This window comes from Engystomops pustulosus, chromosome 7 (assembly GCF_040894005.1).
Source record: "Engystomops pustulosus chromosome 7, aEngPut4.maternal, whole genome shotgun sequence".
Taxonomy (NCBI): domain Eukaryota; kingdom Metazoa; phylum Chordata; class Amphibia; order Anura; family Leptodactylidae; genus Engystomops; species Engystomops pustulosus.
Window position 1 is genome coordinate 172,145,723 of NC_092417.1, and position 24,485 is coordinate 172,170,207.

Here is a 24,485-nt window from a genome sequence, read left to right on the forward strand (position 1 = left end):
GAATTCTCTCTGTAAATTTCTCATCCTCTTGACAGTAGATTCGCCAGAAAGAGAAATGTACTTTGCAGTGGCGAGACTTGTGGCGCTGTGTCAGGAGATTCATTATAAACTGGTGCAGCAAGTTCTCGGCTACAAATAGATAGGAGGTTGCAGAACACTAATGAGATGAATGTGGAGGTGTCAGAGCCGAGGCTTGTCCTCCTCCCCTCTCCCTTGTTATTGAGATGTTGAATCCCTAACAAGTGGGAAGTAATCAGACGAATAAGGGTGAGTATACACCATGCGTCCAGCGCCTCATCTACGATATGTCTGACACCCCTCCTATCCACAAGTGCTGGATTTACGTCAATTTACCCCAAGGATTGGGGTATATCATAGCACTAATCTATACCTGCTCACAGTAGGGTCATATATACATTTTGTAATAGCTATTACTAATAAGTCAGAAGGGCCATGGGGGTTTTACCAGAGCTCCTTTGTGCTGTAGTTTCACAGGCTGTTACACTGTCTTCCCTCCCCCTGCTCTCTCAGTACTTACCCTCTCCTGTGTGATCTTTCACAGTGGGAGGGGACAGTACTCCTGCACAGTGTAACAGCCTGTGAAGCTGCAGTGCCAAGGCTCTCTGGCAGCACAATCAGATGCCCTTCAGGCTCATTAGTATAGTTGCATGAGTTGAGTTTAGAAGGAAGGAGGCCATAGATAACAAATATTAGAAGAGTATCACAGTCCCGGGGCCTGGATCTATGAGTAAGTGTCCCGGGTTTATAATGATGGATTTCCATGGTAGATTTGCTGTAAGGTAAATTTCTCCCATAGTGTGATGCCCTATCCTCGGTGTAATACCTTACTTCTCCTCTGGAGGTGCTGTGGCGCATTATACCCTTGCTGCCAGATAATTTCATAAATCACAGTGATCGCTGGGGATCTAAACAACTTGGTTACAAGTTATTACGGAGAACTTCTTTAAGGAAAAAAGAATTGTACAATGTAGAGACCTCCTTTAAGTCAGAATCTGCTTGTTTACACAGAAGCTTCTGTGCATTTCTCTATATTGTGAAAGTCAAGCTATTCCCTTTATACTATATCAAAAGATTAAGGGATTTTCATGCTGGAGATGTGGTTGTGGGATTATAACATCAGGAAGGAGCCGTCCACTTTTTACCGTATATGAAAAGATTAAAGGATTTTCAGCCGTACGGTTTAATGACTGAATAAAACAGTTTCCATCCGTGCGGTTTTATCACCGTAGGATCTCCTATATGAATATCGAGGGAGCGTTATACACACTTGACAAGCTGCAGAGGCTTTAATAACTCTTTAAGCTATTAGCATATGATATCTGATTGTGGGAAAGCTTTGGAGGGGCGACCACTTAATGAGGAGAAATCAATAAACACAGGATGAAAGTAATTAGTGAAACAACACCGGGCACAGCTCCTCGTGCTACACCAATGCTCTATGTGTCCTGTATTGTATTTACATGATGTAAGCTTAGAACAGACAAGATACAGAGGCATCAGATTTGGGGAATCCCTGTAACACTTCCTCTTGATCAGCTTATTTTATAACATAATGCTGATATGTTTTAAAATAAGAGTAAAACTCTACATTCTCTGGCTTTTCAAAAGGCTACAAATGTTACAATATACAATGCGCAATTCTTTCTGTGCATCTGTCCATCAGTCATCTTGGAGGGAACAGCTTTTGCTTATAAAGAGCTTCTATTTTATATCTATCTATCTATCTATATATACTCTGTGCTCATATATATCTATCTATCTGTAACATCTGTGCCGGTTTAGGCTTCCGTGCCATCCTCTGCCCATAAAGCATGACAGAAGATGCACCCCTGACTGTGATTTGTGCTTAGTTTGCATTTTGTCCGGTATTAGTCAGAACGCTGCCTTATTTCCCTCCTGGCTGTCTTAGTTGATCTCCACCACTCCCGTCTGTCTCCTGCTGACTTTGTTCTGGGCTGCAGACAGTTAAGCTAGCTGTGATAGCCAGATGTTTTCTCCACTCACATTCCTCACCTGCTAGTCTGGTTGTGTGGATATCAGGGAACCAGTCCAATCACCTTTTGAGTCAGGAATCTGATATCTCATAAGAGTATAGTTTTTTCCATTCCCAGTGCTTGCTATAAGTCTTCTCTATACTGCATTGTCTTTTTGGTTTTGACTCGTATTTGTACGACCATTCTTCTGTGTTTCCTCCTGTTTTTATCTCAGTGTTTCGACTTTATCACAGGATGGGAATGTTGACTAGTTGTCACCTATCGTCTAAGGCAGAATCAGTAAGTAGGTAGGTAAAGCTGGGTGGGTCTAGTCTTACACAGAACTGTTCATGTCTGTCCCTTACTTTTCCATTATTTTTTTTAAACTACGGTTTCAGGACTTCAAAGGTCCTGAAATGGCACTTGCATACATGTGTATGAAGAATGGTAACAGATGTAAGAGGATTTCATGGGTGAAGTTTCTTATCAGTATACAAACTGGTGTTCTGGATGGCCATGGGCCCCTTAGAAGGGTTGGGCCCCAGGATACCGCCCAAACCGCCTATATATTAAAATCCACAACTGCATATTCCTATCTATCCTCTTCTATCATCTATATCATACCTATAATAAGGAAAAAAAGTTATATCTATCTCTCTCATATATATATATATATCTGTCTACTGTATTGTTTTACTACATACGACTGACCACATAAGTGATTCTTTGAATATATTTATGCCTGGTGAAATCCCATATACTGTATTAATGCCAGGCCTGAGGATGAAATGCTGGGGGATAAAGCTTCACCTTCCAGCTATACACAACAATAATAAATGCCTTTCTAGATCATATCCCTCCTCTGCTCGTGGCCTCCAGGATTAGTGTTTAATCTTTGCTCCCCGTCTACATAGAGACTTGGTGCAGTGACACTGAGCGGCTGCAGATTCCTCTGCCCATGTCATAATAATTGGAAGTGGGATTTAAAAATAAAAAAGACCCAGCGCCCACATCAGTGTCTCCCGCACTCTTCTGCCTCCGCTTCATTAACTTGACAAATTACATCCACAAGCTGAAATAATGTAACCCCTCTGCCAAGTCCAGGCCCAGGGATAATGTGCGTCACAGTCCATAAATCTGTATGGATTCTGCTCCCTGACCGTGTTTCCTGGATCTTCAGCTTAAAGCTAATAGATGGGGCTTTTAATTAACAGGTTACAAGTCCCATGAGGTTGTCAGAGAGGGCTCCATCCAATTTCCAGATCTGTACATTTCCTATAGGAGAGCGCCAACCAGTACGTGATGAATTGTTCTGTCATATTCACGGTTTCCATAGGATAAAGAGAACAAAGCGGCATACAGTGTAAAACCATAACTGTGATAGTATAGATCAGTGATGGCGAACCTTTTAGAGACCGAGTGCCCAAACTGCAACCCAAAACCTAATTACTTATCGCAAAGTGCCAGTACGGCTATTTAACCAGAAAACTGACGGTAAAGTTTAGAATCAATTTACACAGGACTGCCTGAGCTCGGATTCCAGCAGTCCTATACACACTGAAACGCCACTTTTACACCATTTTACATCACATAAAAGAGTAATAAAAAGTTATCAAAAGGTCCCGCAGTCCTCAAAATGGTAGCAATGAAAACAACGGCTCATTAAGCAAAAAATCACCCCTCCCCAGCTCCGTGCGCTAAGGTTATCAGCGTCACAAGATGGCGAAACTATTTTCTTTTTCGTACACTGTTTTAATTATTGAAAAAGTATTAAAACACAATAAAACCTACAAGTCTGGTATCACTGTGATTGCATCGAACCAAAGAATAAAGGAGACAAATGATTTGGAGCGCACAGCGAAAGTATTAAAATCTACAGCTTCCCAGTGCACGACATGGAATAATAAATGAGAAGTAAAATATGTTACGCAAAAAATAATCCCTCACAGAGGTATATATAAATGCACATATAAATATATAATATAATATGCACATACATGAATACATACATAGAAATACATATGTTACTTACTCTTTGGTTGTCCAAGGTGGCGGCCATGCTGGCGGGCAGAAGTTCAGGTGTCTGTTGTTCCGGGGGAGGGGGGGGGGGTGTCAGTAGGGTAGATGGGTAGAGGGTGGGCGGCCAGAGTTAGGGCTGGGGGGGGGGGTAATGCAGCATCTGGAGTTCGGGGCAGTGGGGTTATGAGGTATTCGTTCCAGGGGAGGGGGTGATGGGGGGCAGTGACCAGAGTTGAGGGGGGGGGGGGTAGTGAGAACGGCCGGAGTTCGGGCAGGCAAATTGCAGTAGTGGGCGGAGTTTGGGCGGGGGGGGGGTTGGGAGAGGGGGTGCGATAGCGGGCTCGGGTTCGGGCGCGGGGGGGGCTTGTGATAGCGGCGTTTCGGGCCGGTTGCTTAGGGCAGGGGCGGGAGCGGGCAGGAAATCAGCCTCCTGCTGATCTATGCCCCGTGGATGCGCTGAACAAAAAAAAAAAAACTCACCTCAGACTCCGCGTTCCTCTGGCTGATCACTGCAGCGCACACGGAGTAAGGTGCACAGCGCTGGCAGCGTAATGACATCATTATGCTGCCAGCGCTGGGACGCTTACTGTCCTGTGCGCTGCAGTGATCGGAGTGACAGAGCAGGAAGTGTCAGCGCCCTGCTCTGTCATGGCCGTTAGCAGTATCGGAGCGTAGCTCCGATACTGCTAACAGCCATGACAACCAGGTGTGGACAGTGGTTGTCCGCACCTGGCAGTGGTTGGGAGGATGGGGCGCGTGCCAGCAGTGAGGGCTCTGCGTGCCCTCTCTGGCACGCGTGCCATAGGTTCGCCACCGCTGGTATAGATGATAATCTATATCTAATACCGCTCTGCTATAGGTACAGGTGTGACTGTGATAGTATAGATAGTAATATAACATCTAATGCAGTGATGGCTAACCTATGGCACTGGTGCCAGAGGTGGCACTCAGAGCCCTTTCTGTGGGCACTCAGGCCATCACCAGAGATGACTCCAGGTATCTTCCTGCAGTCCCAGACATCCCAGGACTTGCTGTGCACAGAGCTATTTTAAAGTGACAGCACTACCTGGGACTATTTTCTGCTTTATTGGTGTCCTCAGGTGCTGGTATCAATGAAAGCTGTGACAGAGAAGGGAGTATAAATCACAAATTAAATTTCTGTGTTGGCACTTTGCGATAAATAAGCGGCTCCTGGTTGTAGTTTGGGCACTTGGCCTCTAAAAGGTTTGCCATCACTGATCTAATGTATGGCTCCACTATAGATACAGTTGTAACTGTCATAGTATAGATAGTATACACTCACCGGCCACTTTATTAGGTACACCATGCTAGTAACGGGTTGGACCCCCTTTTGCCTTCAGAACTGCCTCAATTCTTCGTGGCATAGATACAACAAGGTGCTGGAAGCTCCTCAGAGATTCTGGTCCATATTGACATGATGGCATCACACAGTTGCCGCAGATTTGTCGGCTGCACATCCATGATGCGAATCTCCCGTTCCACCACATCCCAAAGATGCTCTATTGGATTGAGATCTGGGGACTGTGGAGCCATTTGAGTCCAGTGACCTCATTGTCATGTTCAAGAAACCAGTCTGAGATGATTCCAGCTTTATGACATGGTGCATTATCTTGCTGAAAGTAGCCATCAGATGTTACAGGGTACATTGTGCTCATAAAGGGATGGACATGGTCAGCAACAATACTCAGGTAGGCTGTGGCGTTGTACCAAGGGGCCCAAAGAGTGCCAAGAAAATATTCCCCACACCATGACACCACCACCACCAGCCTGAGCCGCTGATACAAGGCAGGATGGATCCATGCTTTCATGTTGTTGTACCAAATTCTGACCCTACCATCCGAATGTCGCAGCAGAAATCGAGACTCATCAGACCAGGCAACGTTTTTCCAATCTTCTACTGTCCAATTTCGATGAGCTTGTGCAAATTGTAGCCTCAGTTTCCTGTTCTTAGCTGAAAGGAGTGGCACCCGGTGTGGTCTTCTGCTGCTGTAGCCCATCTGCCTCAAAGTTTGACGTACTGTGCATTCAGAGATGCTCTTCTGCCTACCTTGGTTGTAACGGGTGGCGATTTCAGTCACTGTTGCCTTTCTATCAGCTCGAACCAGTCTGCCCATTCTCCTCTGACCTCTGGCATCAACAAGGCATTTCCACCCACAGAACTGCCGCTCACTGGATGTTTTTTCTTTTTCGGACCATTCTCTGTAAACCCTAGAGATGGTTGTGCGTGAAAATCCCAGTAGATCAGCAGTTTCTGAAATACTCAGACCAGCCCTTCTGGCACCAACAACCATGCCACGTTCAAAGGCCACAAATCACCTTTCTTCCCCATACTGATGCTCGGTTTGAACTACAGGAGATTGTCTTGACCATGTCTACATGCCTAAATGCACTGAGCTGCCGCCATGTGATTGGCTGATTAGAAATTAACTGTTAACGAGCAGTTGGACAGGTGTACCTTATAAAGTGGCCGGTGAGTGTATATAGCAATACATTATCTACTGTACGACTCTACTATAGATACAGGTGTAACTGTGATAGTATAGATAGTAATACATAGTAATAGATAGTAATATAGGTGTAGTTTTGCTGGTGGCTTACACCTCTTGATGTATCTGCTGGGACACGGGGGGCATGGCCGTCATCATAATATGATAAATCTCCCCCTATGTATCTCCAGTATCATGTGGATGTGCCCCTCCTAAGCTGCAGTTACACTGGTCATGACTAAAATGACCAAGAGATTCCCTGGTAGTCACCCTATAACCTTTACAGGAATATTGGGAATTGCTCCGCAGAATCCCCAGGTCGTGTTACACATAGTAGCCTTGGGTTGTCCCTGCTAGTAGTCATTGCAGCCACTAGACAGACTAGATAACCTATGGGGCACAACTTTCCTCCATTCTATAGGATTACAGCAATGGAGCAGGGTCAGGAAGGATTTTCCTGTTCACCTTAAAGGGTGATTTCCTTATTGATCACCTCTAGGATTGATCATCTGGGGTTTGAAGTGATGCTCACTTGAGCTGCAATACCAAGTGTCGCCACTATACAAGGTGTACTGTGTTTGTTAAGGATCAAGGATACTGAAGATTCTTCTTATCTGCTTATTGGTGGTCGTGTTGTATCTGATATTAATCACTTATCCTGGAGAAACCCTTTAACAATAAGCTCAGATACAAAGCCCAAGGATATGACTGCACACAGGCCTGACCTCAAACCCTTTGCATTAAACAGGAACATAAACCATAAGCAAGACCTTGTGTCTGAGCATCAGGACGTATCTGCACTTATCTTCTGAATGGACAAGATTCCCAGCAGCCATGTACATTAATCTAGCAGAAAGCATTGCTGGGAGTGGGGGAGGGCTACGGCTCCATGTCTATATTTTTAGAATGAGCTGAAAAACAAGCGCATACGCGGGAAGACTTATATTTAGGAGGGGTGCACATACTTCCCCCCGGCTGTAATGGTTCTGCTCCTGCTGCTTTACATCCTTTGTGGCGCAGGAATCTATAAGATTTGTGATTTCTGGCTGTTTACTGATTTGCTAAGTTGTTGATGTGTTAATTGCTACTTTCGCGGTCTCTGAAGATCTGAGACTTGCTCGTACAGGGATCCATCTCCCAGCGGTGCAATTACTTGTTACACTCTGTATTCCTGGATATATAATTGTATTATTTGTTCTACATCTCTACAATGTAACCAGCTCTGCAGGGAGGCAGGTGGATGCACGGGGACCCGGAGCTCCCAGGTGTAATTCCCTGGCCCAGGACAATACTCCACTATATGATTCCTTATGCAATGGGATATTGCAATACCAGGTTCTCTCTTCAGGGGATTCATGGCATAAGGCATCAAAGAGATAGGTGCCCATTAGCTAGAGCCAGTATTGGACTGGGTTACTAGACAGGGGAGGATTACGATAACAGAGGGCTCTGGGCTGTATGAATATTATAGCTCCTACATGTCTTGAATTCACTTCCTATGTGTAGCTTCTTTCTGCTTTGAATCTGTTTCTGGACCTTTGAAGGTCCTGAAATGGTTCGTGTGTACATGTGTACTGTGTACATGTGTACTGAGAGCAAGAACAGATGTACAAGGATTTTATGAATGAAGTATAAAATAGGGTTTGGATGGCCCAAGGCTCGGGCTACTGACCCAACCCCTCCCTATTATAATCCACTACTGGCACTAGAGGCCTCCTAGAGGTGATAATGAGGACCTACCATACCCTTCATTAATAAACGACTTATAAAACTCTATGAAAGATTTTTTATCAAGAAATGGAACAATCCATAATATTTGTGAATCATCCTATAAGAAATAGACCCCAATTTCAAGTGGTTGCTCTTCCTAATGGGATTGTTGTTTGCTAGACCTTTATTATTTTGTCACAGATCCTTCGGTACTCTGGAGGGCAAATCCGAACCTCACTAGAGCTGCTGCAGATGGCCGCAGCAGTTCCCTCCTTTGTTGACCCTTCTGTGACCCCCTGGAGAAGTTTGTTGTCCTATAAATGTGGCCATTATGTCACAGTTCACACCTGAAGTATAAGGGAATGCACATGGATGAAGGTTGTTGCAGGAAGTTTTAATCTGGAAAATCAGCTGCATTCATCTGAATGGGGTTAATGAGATGACTGGAAGTGGAACAAATCTCCTACATGTGAACACGGACTTCATGTTATAAATATGTAAGACACCAAAGCTGCTGCTCCCCCACCTCTTAGGTCTATGCAGGATGCGGATCCCCCGTCCTGTCTCCCATCTCCCTGCAGCCATTAGCTGGGCCGCGGCACACAGACGCTATTATTTCACCTCGCTGACTATGTAGGTTACATGTATCTTTGTAAGAGAACCTGTCTGCAACAGATTGACATAAAATACTTCCTAAATGCACTGGATTATGTAACCACCTCTAAGCAGGCGGCGGGGAGGTCTGAGCCGTGGACAGGTCAGATAAGTGTGATAATGGTGCATTATGTACATCTTAGTAACTAGATATACAATGACTGCAACATTGTAACGTTTCTACAATTCACCTGCAGTCATATGGAAAGCCATAGAGAGATGTCACTGGGAAATAAGAAATCTGGTTATCTATCTATCGCTCTCTCTCTCTCCTGTCTGTCCATCTATCTCCTATGTATATATCTAAGAGAACACAAGTGTCCAGTGTTTTTCTATTCACATTGGGGCAGATTTATCAGGGCTTGCATACATGAAAACTGCTGTACAAACAGGGGCAGTTCCTGACTCACAGCCAGTAATTGTGCCTATTTCTCCATGCCAAGTTGGTGTAGGAGGTGTGAAGAAGGGCACGGCCACAGCCGGCACTGAGCGGCTCCTTGCCTGGACAAAAGCTACAGCCTGCCCCCCTTCAGGCACGGGCTATGGCACAATTCTATGCCAGGCTGGTACTGATGTAGGACTGATCCACCAGTGCAGGTCAGGGCCTGCTAATAAATCCAGCAGGTGCCATAGGGCAGGGATAACATCAGGTGCACACAGTGCCAGCATATGATAAATCTTCCCTATGGTCTGTATCTCAGAAAAGAGAAGAGCAGAATTAGTTTTAGGGTCACATGTGACCAAGGTGCGGGAGGCTTTCCGGCTGCCATTCTGTAGCTGCTGATGCACAAATGTTCATTGGATGCAGTAAAAAAATTGTATAAAACAAAGCATATGCTCTACCCTCATCGAGCAGCCTGGCTGGGATCCGGGTCCATATGGGAATCCACATCTATCTTCTATTATTTAGAGTTATTTATGTGGCAAGTAGAAGCTCATCCGATTAGAATGAAACATTTATAGGATTGCTGGTTCCAGCAGCGACACTGCATCCTGCTCATTACACAGGAGAATTCAGGGCAAAAATACAAATTCTACCTTTCACAAACCTGTAGGTTATAGCCGTATTTATGTATAGAAGCACCACATCATATATTTCAGAATTTGCAGAATTACTCAGGTACTTGGGATCATTGTCATGTTGCACAACCCAGCTGTTGAATATATGGCATCACATTTGTCTCTACCTAAGGTATAAAGAAGAGTTCATGGTCAACTCAGTGATTGCAAGTGTAATGACCCAGAGGAGTCTTTACTAGATTCAGCACCCAGATAGCTCCCTGTGATTGGCTGGAGTGGGCATGGCCAGCTCTCTTATGCTACCCTAAAGCCTATAGTACCTTTAAGGCTTGGTCATCCCTATAAGAGCCACCATTCCCTTTATCTATGTGCTCAGCTATCCTGTGCTTATACAATGTTGTTACCTACAGCCCAGAGCAGTTGTTTGTGTGCACATTTCATTCTGCTTAGTTACCTAATGGTTATGTTATGTTTATCTCAATTGTATGTATATTTTGTAGTCTTCTGGGGAGATGCAGGCTGTTCTATTGGTGAGGCCCCTTTTACTTTACAGAGGCTGAGAACTACAGTCTATTACTATAGGCTCAGTCCAAGGTTCTGGGTCTTTCTTAGGAAGATTTCATACTAATCAGCTGCAGCAGAGCAGACAAAGTTCACAGGAGATTCATCCTCCTCTGCAGACCACTGTGTCAGGTCTTAGATGCTAGTTCCTACCCCTATAACAAGAGGAAAGACTGCTACCTTTATTGCTAACATAGCACAGACTATGCAATTCATGTCACTATTTCACTGCTGGTTTCTACTACTTGTTCCATGTTGTGAGGTTCCTCTTTCACCCTTCACATTATGTATGTATATATAATGTGTATATGCTCTTTATGTGTGTTTATTAGATGTGTGTATGTATATGATGTGTATATGGTGTGTATTTGTTATATCTGTTAGCATAAGGTTTGTATATCCTGTATGTTTGTATGATGTATGTCTGTTTATGCAATTGTATGTATTGGCTATGTGTGTATATACTGTGCAATGTTTGTGTTTTATGAGTTGTATATAATGTATATGTAATAGTATGATGTAGATATACTATGTGTGTATATTTGATGTGTATATACCTTAAGTCTGTATAAGATGAGTATATACTGTATTTATAAGTGTATAAATGTGTATATGAGTGTATAACCATGTGTATGTGTGTATAACCTAGTGCAGGAGCCAGGCTAAACTGAGGATAACAGAGAAACTGCTGGTAAAGGTAACAAGGATAATAGGCAAAGTTGTTCTACATCCCAAGAACTATTGATTTGTGAAAAAAAGTTGTCTTTTAACTCAAGTATTTTACCCATGATGCACTTCAGCTATGACTGACACATATGACAGCGGCCCAAGACGTCTGCGTTTTTCACCTGACACCCACATGTTCCCGTGAGTCATTGAGAGATCAATGTCTGTCAGCCCCTTACAGCCCCCTGCTGATATCACACTGACAACCTCTGACTACCCTGCTCTGCATGAAAATGACCAAATTTTGCCTCCTTAGTAAATAGACGGCCGTTGCTCTAAATTTAGAGGCTTTTTATAAGCAATAATCTGGTGCCAGTGGAGCCGCGCAGTCACTTATATTAGTCATAGCAGAAATGTGGATTGTTACTATATTCAGCGCTTGGGTCTAAGTGTTCTGAGCTGCAAATGGCAAATATTCTCTGGAACAATATAACCATAGATTATGTGCTGACTGCAGCAATTAATGGCTGTGAAGGTGAAGTCTGGAGGCTGAGGCCCAAGTTGATAGAGTGAAGCGCTCTGTGATTTACATAAGGAAAGTTTATTTTTGCTCCTTTTCTGTTAATTTTCAGTTTGCTTTTACTAATTGCAAAAAGGAGATGCTGAATAGAAGCCACAGACAATCGGGCTAGTTGCTGTTGACGGATCTTAGTCGATAGATCTGTGATTGAAGCTGTGTGCCCGTTGTGTGTCTGAGCTTCTAATGAATGAGAATATTTGATAATATAGAAGTTTAGTAATCTGGTAAAGGAGTGATCTGACGGATCTATGCATATGGCAGAATGTAAATTCGACATTGTGTAGAAATTTCTCAAATCAATCCATTGATCGAAAAAATTCTGATTATTGCGAGTGTTCAGGATTGCTCTAGATTAACAATATGGTCTGGAGGCTTCACAATGACATAATGTTACCTAAAATCCCACATTTGTCTTCTAGATACCACCACGTTTACAGATACTTCATTGATTTATATATATTACTTTCAGAAAACCTCTGGGGCGCACAACATGAAGGAGGAGAACTTCCTCCGGCGCAGATTTTCCTTGTGTCCAACAGCCATCACTCCTCAGAAGATCGACAATACCAAGCTGACCCGAAACTTATCCTTTGGAGCCGATCATGATATGAATGCACTAAACACAGGTGGGTGCCTATGGTCCAGGGTGTCCTCTAGTGATAACATGTTACCTGCAGATTATTACATTTAGTAGGTTACAAAGCAGAAAAGTGTGTTGTACTTTCAATCCATACCATAACCTTACCATGATTTTTATGCTAAATGTACTGTATTCTTATTACAAGAAACAACCTAAATGAAGTCATCCAAAAAAAAAGGAAAAATATATTTGACACCAATTAAATATTCCCTGGTGGTCACATACAAGAATAGCACAGCTACATCCACTCACTTACACACAGCTCTGCTATATCCATTTGCTCACACAAAACTCTGCTACATCCATTCAGTCATACAGCTCTGCCAGAACCATTCACTCACTCACGACTACTACAATAAATTCACTCACATGAACACACCCAGCCTTGCTACATCCATTCACACTCAGTACTGCACACACAACACACCTCTTCTTCATACCCAGTTTCAGCAGCAACTTCTTCTGTGGCTTCTCTAGCCCCATCCCCTGGCTCCGGGGTTTTAGGACGTTGCTGTGATGAGGGAACATGTGGACAGTCACATGATGGACAGGAGAGGGAGAGAGCGACGCAGAGGCTGTACTCCCTCAGAGATGGTGTAACACGCTATCTCAGTGCTACACTCGCTCTCCAGTGAAGGTCTATAGGGTCAGGCACTTTTTATCAAGACTGTTTTTTGCTAAAAAGTTTGTGTTATATTCTGAAAAATATAGTAAGTCTCATGGCTAACACATTAGTCTAATGTCTAATTAGCATAAAAGCATGAAACACTGAATTACGGTTCATGTTCTTCTGTTGCTTTTTTGCAGGAAAAGACACAGAACACAACAGTATCCTGATTGTGAAGGATGAAGCTCCGCTGACTCCAAATGCTGCTAGTAAGGTACCAGATCTGTATCTTGATTAATATGATTAATCCCTCATGACTGGGTGGCAGGTTCACTCATAACTCACCGCTAAAGGGCACTTTAATATTACATAAAAAATAACATTAACTAAATAAATACAGCAAGTCTCAGCAGCTCTCAGCTGGAAAGTCGGGCAGCTGAGCATCACCATCTCCATATCTCGTTCTGCCAGCTGTGACTTAATAAAAAACTAGAATAAATAAGCAGTATCAAACTATAAAAAAACACAAGTGCAATAAAAAAGAGGAGGTAGGGCAGGACTGCTTGTAAGTGCCACGGTGTAGTGAGGAAGGAGCCGGAAATCCTGCTTATATCCCCCCTTCAACGTGCCGCAAGTAGGAGAGGAAAACGTCACGAGGTCACTGCTGAGCGTTGGTAAGTGTCTCCCTTTGCCTAGTCTTGCCTATCCCCTTTTATCTAAAAGTACCAAAACCTCCTTAGTACCCATTAACCCCTTGGTGACCAAAAATCCACCGCCACCAGTCAAGGGGCACCCTCCCTATACGGTCAGGCATACTCCACAGTCTGACAAATCATTTAAGTTGACCTAAACGCTGAAAAAATATAAGCGCAACAATTGACCTACCAGCAACTGCAGAGTCAAAATGTAGTGCATAGTGACTGGGGCAGGAACTCCCCTGGGGGTCCACTCCTCCGCTGGGCATGCCCCATGGTTATTGCACAGATGCCTTAGGCTGGACACAATAAGAGGTTACTCTACAAAGTACATGGAGTTGATCATCTTGTAGATTATGGAATGTATCTCCCCTTCTCTTCAACGGGTGTGAAGTTGCTGGATTATCCTTCCCGATACAATGATCCAGAGCATCTCAGATTGACTCAGGTGATGACGTATCTGCGGACTATGCTGGCCATACAAGAACTGGGACGTTGAATAATCATGTACAGATTCTTGTAACATGATGCTGTACATTATCATTCTGCAACATGAGGGCACAGCAATGTGATAAAACTGCACATTGTAGAGATAGAGATAAAGTAGCTTATCGTTGTGGATGGCCTAAGACGCACCTGTGCAACTATAATGTTTCTAGTTCACACCTGTGAGGTGGATGGATTATATCTAAACAGGAGAATGACTCACAAAACACAGATTGAGACAAATTTATGAACAATATTTAAAGCTAACCTGTCACCAGGAATGTAATTTTTATCTGTTGACAAGTTCTGATAGCCTTAATGTTATGCTGATTTTAAAAATGTCTTTGTCAGCATTCTGAATCATTTCAGTAGTTTATAATAGTTTATTTCACATTACTTGGCTCCCTGCAAGCAGCATGTGGTGTGTCCCGAGGGGGAAAGATGGACAACTGCAACCTGTGTGTGCCTGTGCCTCAGTCTCCTCTCCTACACATTCAGGAGGGGGATGATGTGAAGGAGAAGGAGAATGCACACACAGACACAGGGACACAGGCTGCAGCTGCATACCCTCCACCGGGACTCTTCACATGCTGCTGGCAGGGAGCCAGAGAATGTGAAATAAATATTATGATGCCACAAACATACAAATGATCCCATACCAGATCATGTAATATTATAAACGAGAGCCTGCATTCATATCAGAGCCAGAAACCCCTTTAATTCCATAAATGTATTATTATGCATAGAGGAGAATCTACTTCATGTCCAACCTATCCTCACAAAACCTGAATATGCGATGAGCAGCACTATCCAAAGCCGTGTCTGTAATGGTGTAATCTAGATGTGAAGTCAGGGTCCATCCTCACCCCGGACCGGGAGACTGCAGCAGAATCTGCTCCAGCGCTGGGTGTAAATAATTCATGTCAGAGGCTCTGCAGTAAACATACTGTACATAACCCAGTGCCGTGCCCATGCATTATTCATAGCGACAACCTCCAGCCTGGGAAATATGCTAATTATCCAGATTGTCAATAAACGCTACATAGTATTATTATTACGGTTTACTCATAAGAATAAAATATTGATAGAAGTGGAGAGACTGGCACAGTTCTGCTATTCAAGTGGCGTCTGTGCTGCTGCAGCGCCTGTGCTCCTATTATTAATGCATTTCTCCCCTTTTCTGGTTTGACCTCATTATCTTTTCATTTGTGACTGGAAAACTAAATATAATTCGTATGCTATAGCTTAAAGTGACTATAAAATATGACTACACAGATGTAGATGTTATGGTTATTAGGGCACAGAATATATACATAATAGAGGTAAACCCTATTCTTATACAGCAGCGGTGTTCCCATTCATCCATTACAACCATGGTGGTCTATGGCATTGAAAGAGTTAATATTATTACACTTAGTGGTAAAGAATGATGAAAGGGTTAATTTCATGGTGGTGGGAAATGAAGGATTGGGTTACAGTATAACTAGTTGACAGGGGCAGAAACGATTTGGGTGGGGGTATTTCCTGGTAGTCCGTGGATTTTTAATTATCCCTGGTGGTGAAAGGATTAATCTGAATCCACTTGTAGATGGAGGTGTGTAGTGTTGCTCCGGCTGTAACATCCTGCCCTGATTATAGAAATAGGTGCAAGGAATGGATAAAGTGCACTATGAAGCTATAAAGTTAAGTCTTGTTTATAGAAATGTGTGAATAGAGGGGTAAGAGAGGACTGTGAAGCTATAACATCATGCCCCAATTATAGAGATCGACTCAGGGAGGTGATAGAGAGGACTGTGCAACAGTAAAGTTATGTCCTGGTTATTGAGATGAGTGCAGAGGGGGGATAGAGAAGAATTTTCAGCTGTCCTTTATAAAGATGGGTGCAGGGAGGAAGTAGAAAAGATTGTGGAGCAGTAAAGTCATGTCTCTGAGAAGGGCGCTGAGAGGGGATTGAGAGGACTGTTCCGCTGTAACTTCATATCCTGATGGGTGGTGAAGAGGATCGTAAAGACTGTGGAGCCTTAAAGTCATGTCCTGATTATAGATATGGGTGCAGAGAGGGGATAGAGAGGTCTGTGCAGCTGTAACTTTATGTCCCAATTACACATATGGGTGCAGGGAGGGGATAGAGAGGTCTGTGTGGCGGTAACTTCATGTCCTCATTTTAGAGATGGGTGAGTGGAGGAAATAGAGAGGACTGTGGAGCTGTAAGTTCATGTCCTCATTATAGAGATGGGTGCAGGGAGGGGTAGAGAGTACTGTGCAGCTGTAACTTCATTTCCTGGTTATATAGATGGGTGCAGGGATGGAATAGAGAGGAATGTGAACCTGGAACTTCATGTCCTCATTATAGAGATGGGTGCAGGGAGGGGATAGAGAGGACTGTGCTGCTATAACTTCATGTCCTGATTATAGAGATGGGTGCAGGGAGGGTATAGAGAGTACTGTGCAGCTGTAACTTCATGTCCTGATTATAGAGATGGGTGCAGGGAGGGTATAGAGAGTACTGTGCAGCTGTAACTTCATGTCCTGATTATAGAGATGGGTGCAGGGAGGGGATAGAGAGGACTGTGCAGTTGTAACTTCATGTCCTGATTATAGAGATGGGTGCAGGGAGGGGATAGAGAGGTCTGTGCAGCGGTAACTTCATGTCCTCATTATAGAGATGGGCGAGTGGAGGAGATAGAGATGACTGTGCTGCTATAACTTCATGTCCTCATTATAGAGATGGGTGCAGGGAGAGGATAGAGAGTACTGTGCAGCTGTAACTACATGTCCTGATTATAGAGATGGGTTCAGGGAGGGGAGAGAGGACTGTGCAGTTGTAACTTCATGTCCTGATTATAGAGAGGACTTTACAGCTGTAACCTAATGCCCTGATTATACAGATGGGTGCAGGAAGGAGACAGAGAGGACTGTGCAGCTGTAACTTCATATCCTGGTTATAGAGATGGGTGCAGGAAGGGAATAGAGAGGACTGTGCAGCTATAACTTCATGTCCTGATCATAGAGATGGGTGCAGGGAGGGGATAGAGAGGTCTGTGCAGCTGTAACTTCATGTCCTGATTATAGAGAGGACTTTACAGCTGTAACCTAATGCCCTGATTATACAGATTGGTGCAGGAAGGAGACAGAGAGTACTGTGCAGCTGTAATTTCATGTCCTGAAGATAGAGATGGGTGCAGGGAGGAGATAGCTATAACTTCATGTCCTGATCATACTTATGGGTGCAGGGAGGAGGTAGAGAGGACTGTGCAGCTGTAACTGCATTCAGGGCACTCTGCCTGTGCACTAAGAGAGACTACAGTGTTATGTAACGGTGTCAGTAGACTGCTATGTCTTAGGGATCTTGTTGCCGCTGATGTGACAAGAGTACACGACACAATGTAATGTAATTATAGTGTAACTTTCCACCTGTATCTGTATCACATCTTGATGTATGAGGGGGGAGGGACACGAGTCCATGCAGCAGATACATTGATTAATCCTTTGCCGTATTGTGGCATTTTTATGGATTATCCTGGAAATGAGCTGCAGCTTTTTTGCTGACAGCAGCAGGAACGATTGTATAAAAATCCCCGGTGACATTTAACCAGCAGGGACGTGTCGCTCCTAATTTCTTTAGTCCTGTTGAGAACAGCAGAATCCACTGAGCAGCGAAATCAGGAGGAGGCAGCAGAGCGACACAAAGGAACGAAGCTGCTCTAAGATAACGCTGCACTCATTCATTCTATGTCCTAACATACCTGTTACCCCCTTCTCAGGGTAGAGGAGTCACATCTAGGAGTCTCCATGTTCTAGGCTTCTTACCATAGCGCCCCCTACTGTTCAAGAGGAAGAACCTTGGCTCTATAATCAAATGTGCATCAGATGTGCATCAGTAACCTGATCATTTTTTTTTTCTTACTGATGGGTTAACACTTACCTGTACTCAGAGACGGTTTTAGACAAAATGGGACCCCTAAGGCTGGCGGCACAAATGGTGTTTTAAACCCGTTTTTGGGCCATTTTTTAAGCACTCCGTTAAAAAAAAGCATCTTTTTTTGACAGATTTTCCAATTATGTTAATGAGGATAATTGGAAAACGGACTAAAAACAGGTTCAAAGCGCCACATGTGCCGCCGGCCTAACGGTGCATCCACATTTTTAGTTTTTTAGATGTAGGTTTTGATGCCCAAACCAGGAGTGGAGTGAAAATAAGAAGCAGCAATTGTTACTGATAAGTCCTCACCCATTATGATACACACCTGCTTTTGGCTTCAAAAACTGCATCTGAAAAACTAAAGGTGTGGCTGCACCCAAAATAAAACTATGTTATGAACAGTCACGGTCAGTAAGAGGCTCCTTTATCCCTGCACAATAATAACACTTTCTGTAGCAGATACACAGTAGTAGGTGAGTATCTGTAATATGAGCTGTAGGAGAATGTTATAGGAGACAGATGATAGGAAGATGGATGATAGAAGATAAATATGAAAGATTATATAGATTTATAGATGCAGAAATATAAAGAAGATTATAGATAGATAGATAGATAGATAACAGATGGATAGGTAGATATAAGATATATAGGGGGTAATTTACTAAGGGCTAATATTTCCAATTTGCGCCGGCATGCACGCAACGGAAATTCGGGGGGCGCGGCCGAACGAAAACCTGACGGATTCGGAAAAACCGCCGCATTTAAAAAAGAAAAAGTGTCGCGGAGCTTGCACTTACCTTCACTCAGCCCGGCTCGGTGTATTCCAGTTCCGGGGAACTTCAGCGCAGCAGCGCCACCTGGTGGACGTCGAAGGAACTACCTTAATGAATCCCGGCCGGACCCGAATCCACCGCAGAGAACGCGCCGCTGGATCGCGAATGGACCGGGTAAGTAAATCTGCCCCATTGATAAATAGTTAGATAGACATATATATATATTAGTCAGGAAATAGACAAATTATAGGAGATCGATGACTAGACAGATAGATGATAGATACATAGACAGGAGATAGATGATAAGAATCTTCACCCAGGAATTCAACCAAGGGGTATTAAAGGAGCAATACATTCAATGCACACTAAACTCCACATGCAGGGGGCCCCTTTAGCATAGGGGGCCCTGGGCAAATTCACAGTTTGTTGCCCCCTAATGCCAGCCCTGCCTGTACTTTATAATCATTTCACTCTAGTGATAGAATTCAGTTTTTAAAACTTAATGGCTCTATATTTAACCATGCGATATTGTTCCAGCACTATATGTCAGTATCATTTGTTCTTTACATGGTGTTTTTATTACCTACATTATGCCTTTATTACTATGCTACAGTGTAGTTAGGCTGTAGTACCTTAGTACTGAGTATTATATGACAGGGCTGTACGGCCTCTTAGAGTGAAGGTTCTGAGGCACAATGTGCCTATATGCTGGAGTTACATGTGTGCTCTATGGATGTATTATGCGGCTTCTATCTAACTTTTTGTAATTTTTTGGTGCAAAATATGACAAAATCACTGCATATACTTTGTGAACATTGCTGTAAATCTACTAACAAAATTGTCCCACACATCTGCAATACAGCATTTCGTCTTCTGTGTGCAGCTGCTGTGATATCCAAGAGGGACAAAATGTAAATGACACTATTTTGCGTCATTGTGTAATTTTTAATGTTTGGAAACATTCCATCAAAGACATTTCATCACTTTGTACGATTGCATCACATGGATAAAGCGGCAGAGAGATCTATGATCTGATACATTTCTAGTTGTGTAAAAATACTAGTTATTAAGTAAGTAGAGGTTTGTACAGTATCTGTACAGCTCTATACTTTGTAGGTTTCCCTTCCAGATATAGAATTTTGTATCAATTTAAAGGACATCTACCACCAGGATGAAAGATTATAAACCAAGTACACTGATATACTGGTGTGCGCCCTCTCTTGCAGGATCTGCTCTTCTTTTAGCTTCTTGTGTTCTGGATTTTACACAAAAAGGCTTTTAAAATTATGCAAATAAGCCTCAGGCGCTCCAGGCTCCATATGAGTTAATGCAGCCCGGAGTCCCTCAGGCTCATTTGCATAACTTTTAATGGCATAAGAAGCTAAAAGAAAAGCAGATCCTGCCAGAGGGGCGCACACCAGTATGTCAGTGTGTTTGGTTTACAATGCTTCATCCTGGTGGTCCTTTAACTGCAAGAAAATCTGCATACGGGATGAAGGAAGGTGTCACCCCAGAATCCGGGTCACCAGCAATGGATAACATAACATTCTTATAGAGAAATGTAATCATTTATGATAAAATCTCATCTCTGTGTCTTCTAGATTGAGAACAAACTCTGCAATGGGACAGACAAGGAATGTGTATCGCCTACATCTAAATCAGCCAAGATGGACACCCTCAAGGTAAGGGGCACCATATACCCCTGGACCGCTATAAGTTATTACAGAGAAAGTGACCTGTATGACTGCAGTGTCCTGTATTACCTGCTGTTATCAGCCTCTGAGGGTCTTTGCCTGTTTGTGGGGGAGATAAGGATATAAGCTTCATGATGAAACAAGCTAATAGGTTCTTGGCCACCTACCTGATGGTGAGGAGAAGAAAAGCCACAGGATGATCACCCATCTGACACCGAGACAGTGATACATTCATCTATGTAAGGTCTTAATGAAGAAGCCGCTGGGCACCATCTCCATCTTGTCTTCACACTTACATAATAGATAACCTTCCTTCATTCCTTTTAAAGGAAATGTCTGATGGGGAAAAAATTACAAGTTGCAAGCGATTTATTGAAACACAAATGCAGCTCCTATTATGCGGCAGTGTGAATGGAGGTCTATACTTGAAGACTCTCACTCTTCAATAATCACTTAGTATTACATAGACAATCAAGACCATCCGAAGTGTTGCAGAATATCATTACATTAGTACATCACCAAGCTGTGCTGTGACGTTTTGGAGGTAACACCTGAAAGTTAACTCCGAAACGTCACAGCACAAATTGTACGTTCGTGGTCTCAGTGGAGCCGAGAGCAATGTGAACTTTAAACAATGGACGTTTATGTTCCAGTAAAAAGAAGACTGGTGATGTAATGTAATGATATTCTGCTGCATTTAATAGTACAGGCGGTCCCCTACTTAAGAACACCTGACTTACATACAACCCCTAGTTACAAACGGACCTCTGAATTTTGGTAATTTGCTGTACTTTAGTCCTAGGCTACAATAATCAGCTGTAACAGTTATCACAGGCGTCTGTAATTAAGATTTATTGTTTATCCTGGTTCTGATGACAACCCAACATTTTTAAAATGGGGTTACAATAATAAAGTATACGGTTCCGACTTACATACAAACTCAACTTAAGAACAAACCTACAGACCCTATCTTGTATGTAACCCGGGGACTGCCTGTATAAATTAATTTTTTACAAATACACTTTGGATGGTCTTGAGTGTCTATATAAAACTATATGTAACATAGAAACATTCTTATGAACTGTTAAAAAGTTCATCTTAAAAATAAGTTATAGAAATATAAAGCTAAAAGTACTTTCCCACTTTTCTCTGACACAGTGGTAATTGCTTGCCCCTCCTTCCGTGTCAGTAGACAATCACCATCCAGCAGTCTCTCGCTGCTACTGAAATGTCCAAATACTTCATGCAATTTTTATAATATGTCTTAGGTAGGAATTTGAACTCATGACCCCCTGAGAAACAAGCTTATAAGGCAGATCATTTTATTCTCTGTGTGCCCTTAAAGGGGTTTTCCCACAAATCAAAGTTATGCCCTATCCACAGGATAGTTATGTGTCTCCATGGTTACAGACTACAAACACACCCAGTGTAGTCAGATCCTGCACCCGGTGTTATTCCCTTCTCTCAGTCTCTTGTTGATAACTTACAGACAGTAGAAGCAGATGGAAGTGCGTAACAGATGACTGCGGGGCCCAGTTTTAATATACTGTACAGTAGGTCCCCTGGAGGTTAGTCCTAGTACTCTCAAAGTGCACGGCAAAGTGTTGCTTTAATCTTCCCTTTTTCTATTATTACACAGGTGCAGAAAAAGAATTATAGGCAGGAGAAGAAGCGAGCCACTAAACAGCTCTTCAGTGCCCTGAAAGACCCCAGCGTGGTGATTGTAGCCGACTGGCTGAAGGTGATTTATAGGAAACTTGTCCATAATTCCTGTAATGTCTCTATAAGGTGTCAGTAAAATATAGTGACTGGGTTATAGTGATCATTCAGGAGATGCTCTGGGGTAAAATTATTGTTTCTGTTTATGTTCTTCTCTATGTGCTAATAACACAAGCCAAAAGAGTACAATTATCACATGTATAATATCAGCTACTGCATAACCTCTCAATCATAGTACACTGGAGGTTACTCCCATTATAGTTTATCGTAGGAGGAGTATGGGGCAGTATTATAGTAGTTTTATTCTTGTACATAGGGGGCAGTATTATAGTAGTTTTATTCTTGTACATAGGGGGCAGTATTATAGTAGTTATATTCTTGTACATAGGGGGCAGTATTATAGTAGTTATATTCCTGTACATAGGGGGCAGTATTATAGTAGTTATATTCTTGTACATAGGGGGCAGTATTATAGTAGTTATATTCCTGTACATAGGGGGCAGTATTATAGTAGTTATATTCTTGTACATAGGGGACAGTATTATAGTAGTTATATTCTTGTACATAGGGGCAGTATTATAGTAGTTATATTCCTGTACATAGGGGGCAGTATTATAGTAGTTATATTCCTGTACATAGGGGGCAGTATTATAGTAGTTATATTCCTGTACATAGGGGGCAGTATTATAGTAGTTATATTCCTGTACATAGGGGGCAGTATTATAGTAGTTATATTCCTGTACATAGGGGGCAGTATTATAGTAGTTATATTCCTGTACATAGGGGGCAGTATTATAGTAGTTATATTCTTGTACATAGGGGGCAGTATTATAGTAGTTATATTCTTGTACATAGGAGGCAGTATTATAGTAGTTATATTACTGTACATAGGGGGTAGTATTATAGTAGTTATATTCTTGTACATAGGGGGCAGTATTATAGTAGTTATATTCTTGTACATAGGGGGCAGTATTATAGTAGTTATATTCTTGTACATAGGGGGCAGTATTATAGTAGTTATATTCCTGTACATAGGGGGCAGTATTATAGTAGTTATATTCTTGTACAAAGGGGACAGTATTATAGTAGTTATATTCTTGTACATAGGGGGCAGTATTATAGTAGTTATATTCCTGTACATAGGGGGCAGTATTATAGTAGTTATATTCTTGTACATAGGGGGCAGTATTATAGTAGTTATATTCTTGTACATAGTGGGCAGTATTATAGTAGTTATATTCTTGTACATAGGGGGCAGTATTATAGTAGTTATATTCCTGTACATAGGGGGCAGTATTATAGTAGTTATATTCTTGTCCATAGGGGGCAGTATTATAGTAGTTATATTCTTGTACATACTGGGCAGTATTATAGTAGTTATATTCCTGTACATAAGGGGGCAGTATTATAGTAGTTGTAGTTTTGTACACAGCAGGCAGTATATATGTTTCTAGTATTTCACGATTACAGTATTGCTCCCTTTTCACTCATTGTTGGTTGTTTCAGATTCGTGGCACATTGAAGAGCTGGACTAAGCTGTGGTGTGTTCTGAAGCCAGGGCTGCTATTGATTTACAAAACACCAAAGATTGGTCAGTGGGTGGGGACGTTAATGCTCCACTCCTGTGAGCTGATTGAGAGGCCTACTAAAAAGGACGGCTTTTGTTTTAAACTCTATCACCCGCTGGATCAGTCCATTTGGGCGGTTAAGGTAATTATTTGCCTTTACTATTGTTCCTGAATAATACTATGTGGTCATTGCTCATTGCTGTGGGTATATAGGGTCAATGCTCCATAAGAAAAAAGTGGGATATTCCTGGCATAGTACCCCAGAACTTTGTGCTAAATAGAGCGATGGCAAAATGTTACGTTATTTTACATTGTTTCTTAAATAAATTTTATGATTTTCATTTTAGGGTCCCAAAGGTGAAAATGTTGGCTCCATTACTCTACCTCTACCCAGCAGCTACTTAATATTCAGGGCAGCCTCCGAATCCGATGGTAAATGTTACACTTTTTCTGAGTTCAGGTTCCCAAATTCATTTATAATAAAGTCATCAATGAAATGGTGATGTTGTGTTGGTCACCCAAAAATCCAATACTTATAGGAAGACTTGATTCTTTCCTATAGCCTCCTGCAGGATGAGCAGGGCTATGACCGATCACATAGTAATCTCAAATTTCTTTGGCAGACATGATGGGTGGTAAGGATTCGGCTGCCTAATCATTTTACTCTTGG

The 24,485-nt window shown here is 42.5% G+C and overlaps 1 protein-coding gene and 1 long non-coding RNA gene across 7 annotated transcripts in view; one reads left to right on the forward strand and one right to left on the reverse strand.

Moving 5' to 3' along the window:
• The window catches only part of OSBPL5 (oxysterol binding protein like 5), a 93,126-nt gene that overhangs the window by 31,978 nt on the left and 36,663 nt on the right, over positions 1–24,485 (forward strand). For 4 of the 5 annotated variants that reach the window (XR_011849114.1, XM_072118968.1, XM_072118969.1 and 1 more), the window contains exons 2-7: positions 12,181–12,337; positions 13,159–13,232; positions 20,436–20,516; positions 22,168–22,269; positions 23,754–23,957; positions 24,163–24,247. Coding sequence is in view for 4 of the 5 variants with exons in the window: in XM_072118968.1 (XP_071975069.1) it covers positions 12,181–12,337; positions 13,159–13,232; positions 20,436–20,516; positions 22,168–22,269; positions 23,754–23,957; positions 24,163–24,247 (703 nt within the window). In the remaining variant the exon portion in view is untranslated. Of the gene's footprint in view, positions 1–12,180; positions 12,338–13,158; positions 13,233–20,435; positions 20,517–22,167; positions 22,270–23,753; positions 23,958–24,162; positions 24,248–24,485 lie in introns of those variants that run through there. The other variant, XM_072118972.1, reaches the window with a different exon arrangement.
• LOC140071343 (uncharacterized) overlaps positions 11,940–24,485 on the reverse strand; it is a 32,711-nt gene continuing 20,165 nt past the window's right edge. Inside the window, exons 4-5 of one of the 2 annotated variants that reach the window (XR_011849117.1) lie at positions 20,696–20,864; positions 11,940–12,382 (exon numbers count right to left, since the gene is read on the reverse strand). This is a non-coding gene — a long non-coding RNA (uncharacterized lncRNA). Of the gene's footprint in view, positions 12,863–20,695; positions 20,865–24,485 lie in introns of both variants that reach the window. The other variant, XR_011849118.1, reaches the window with a different exon arrangement.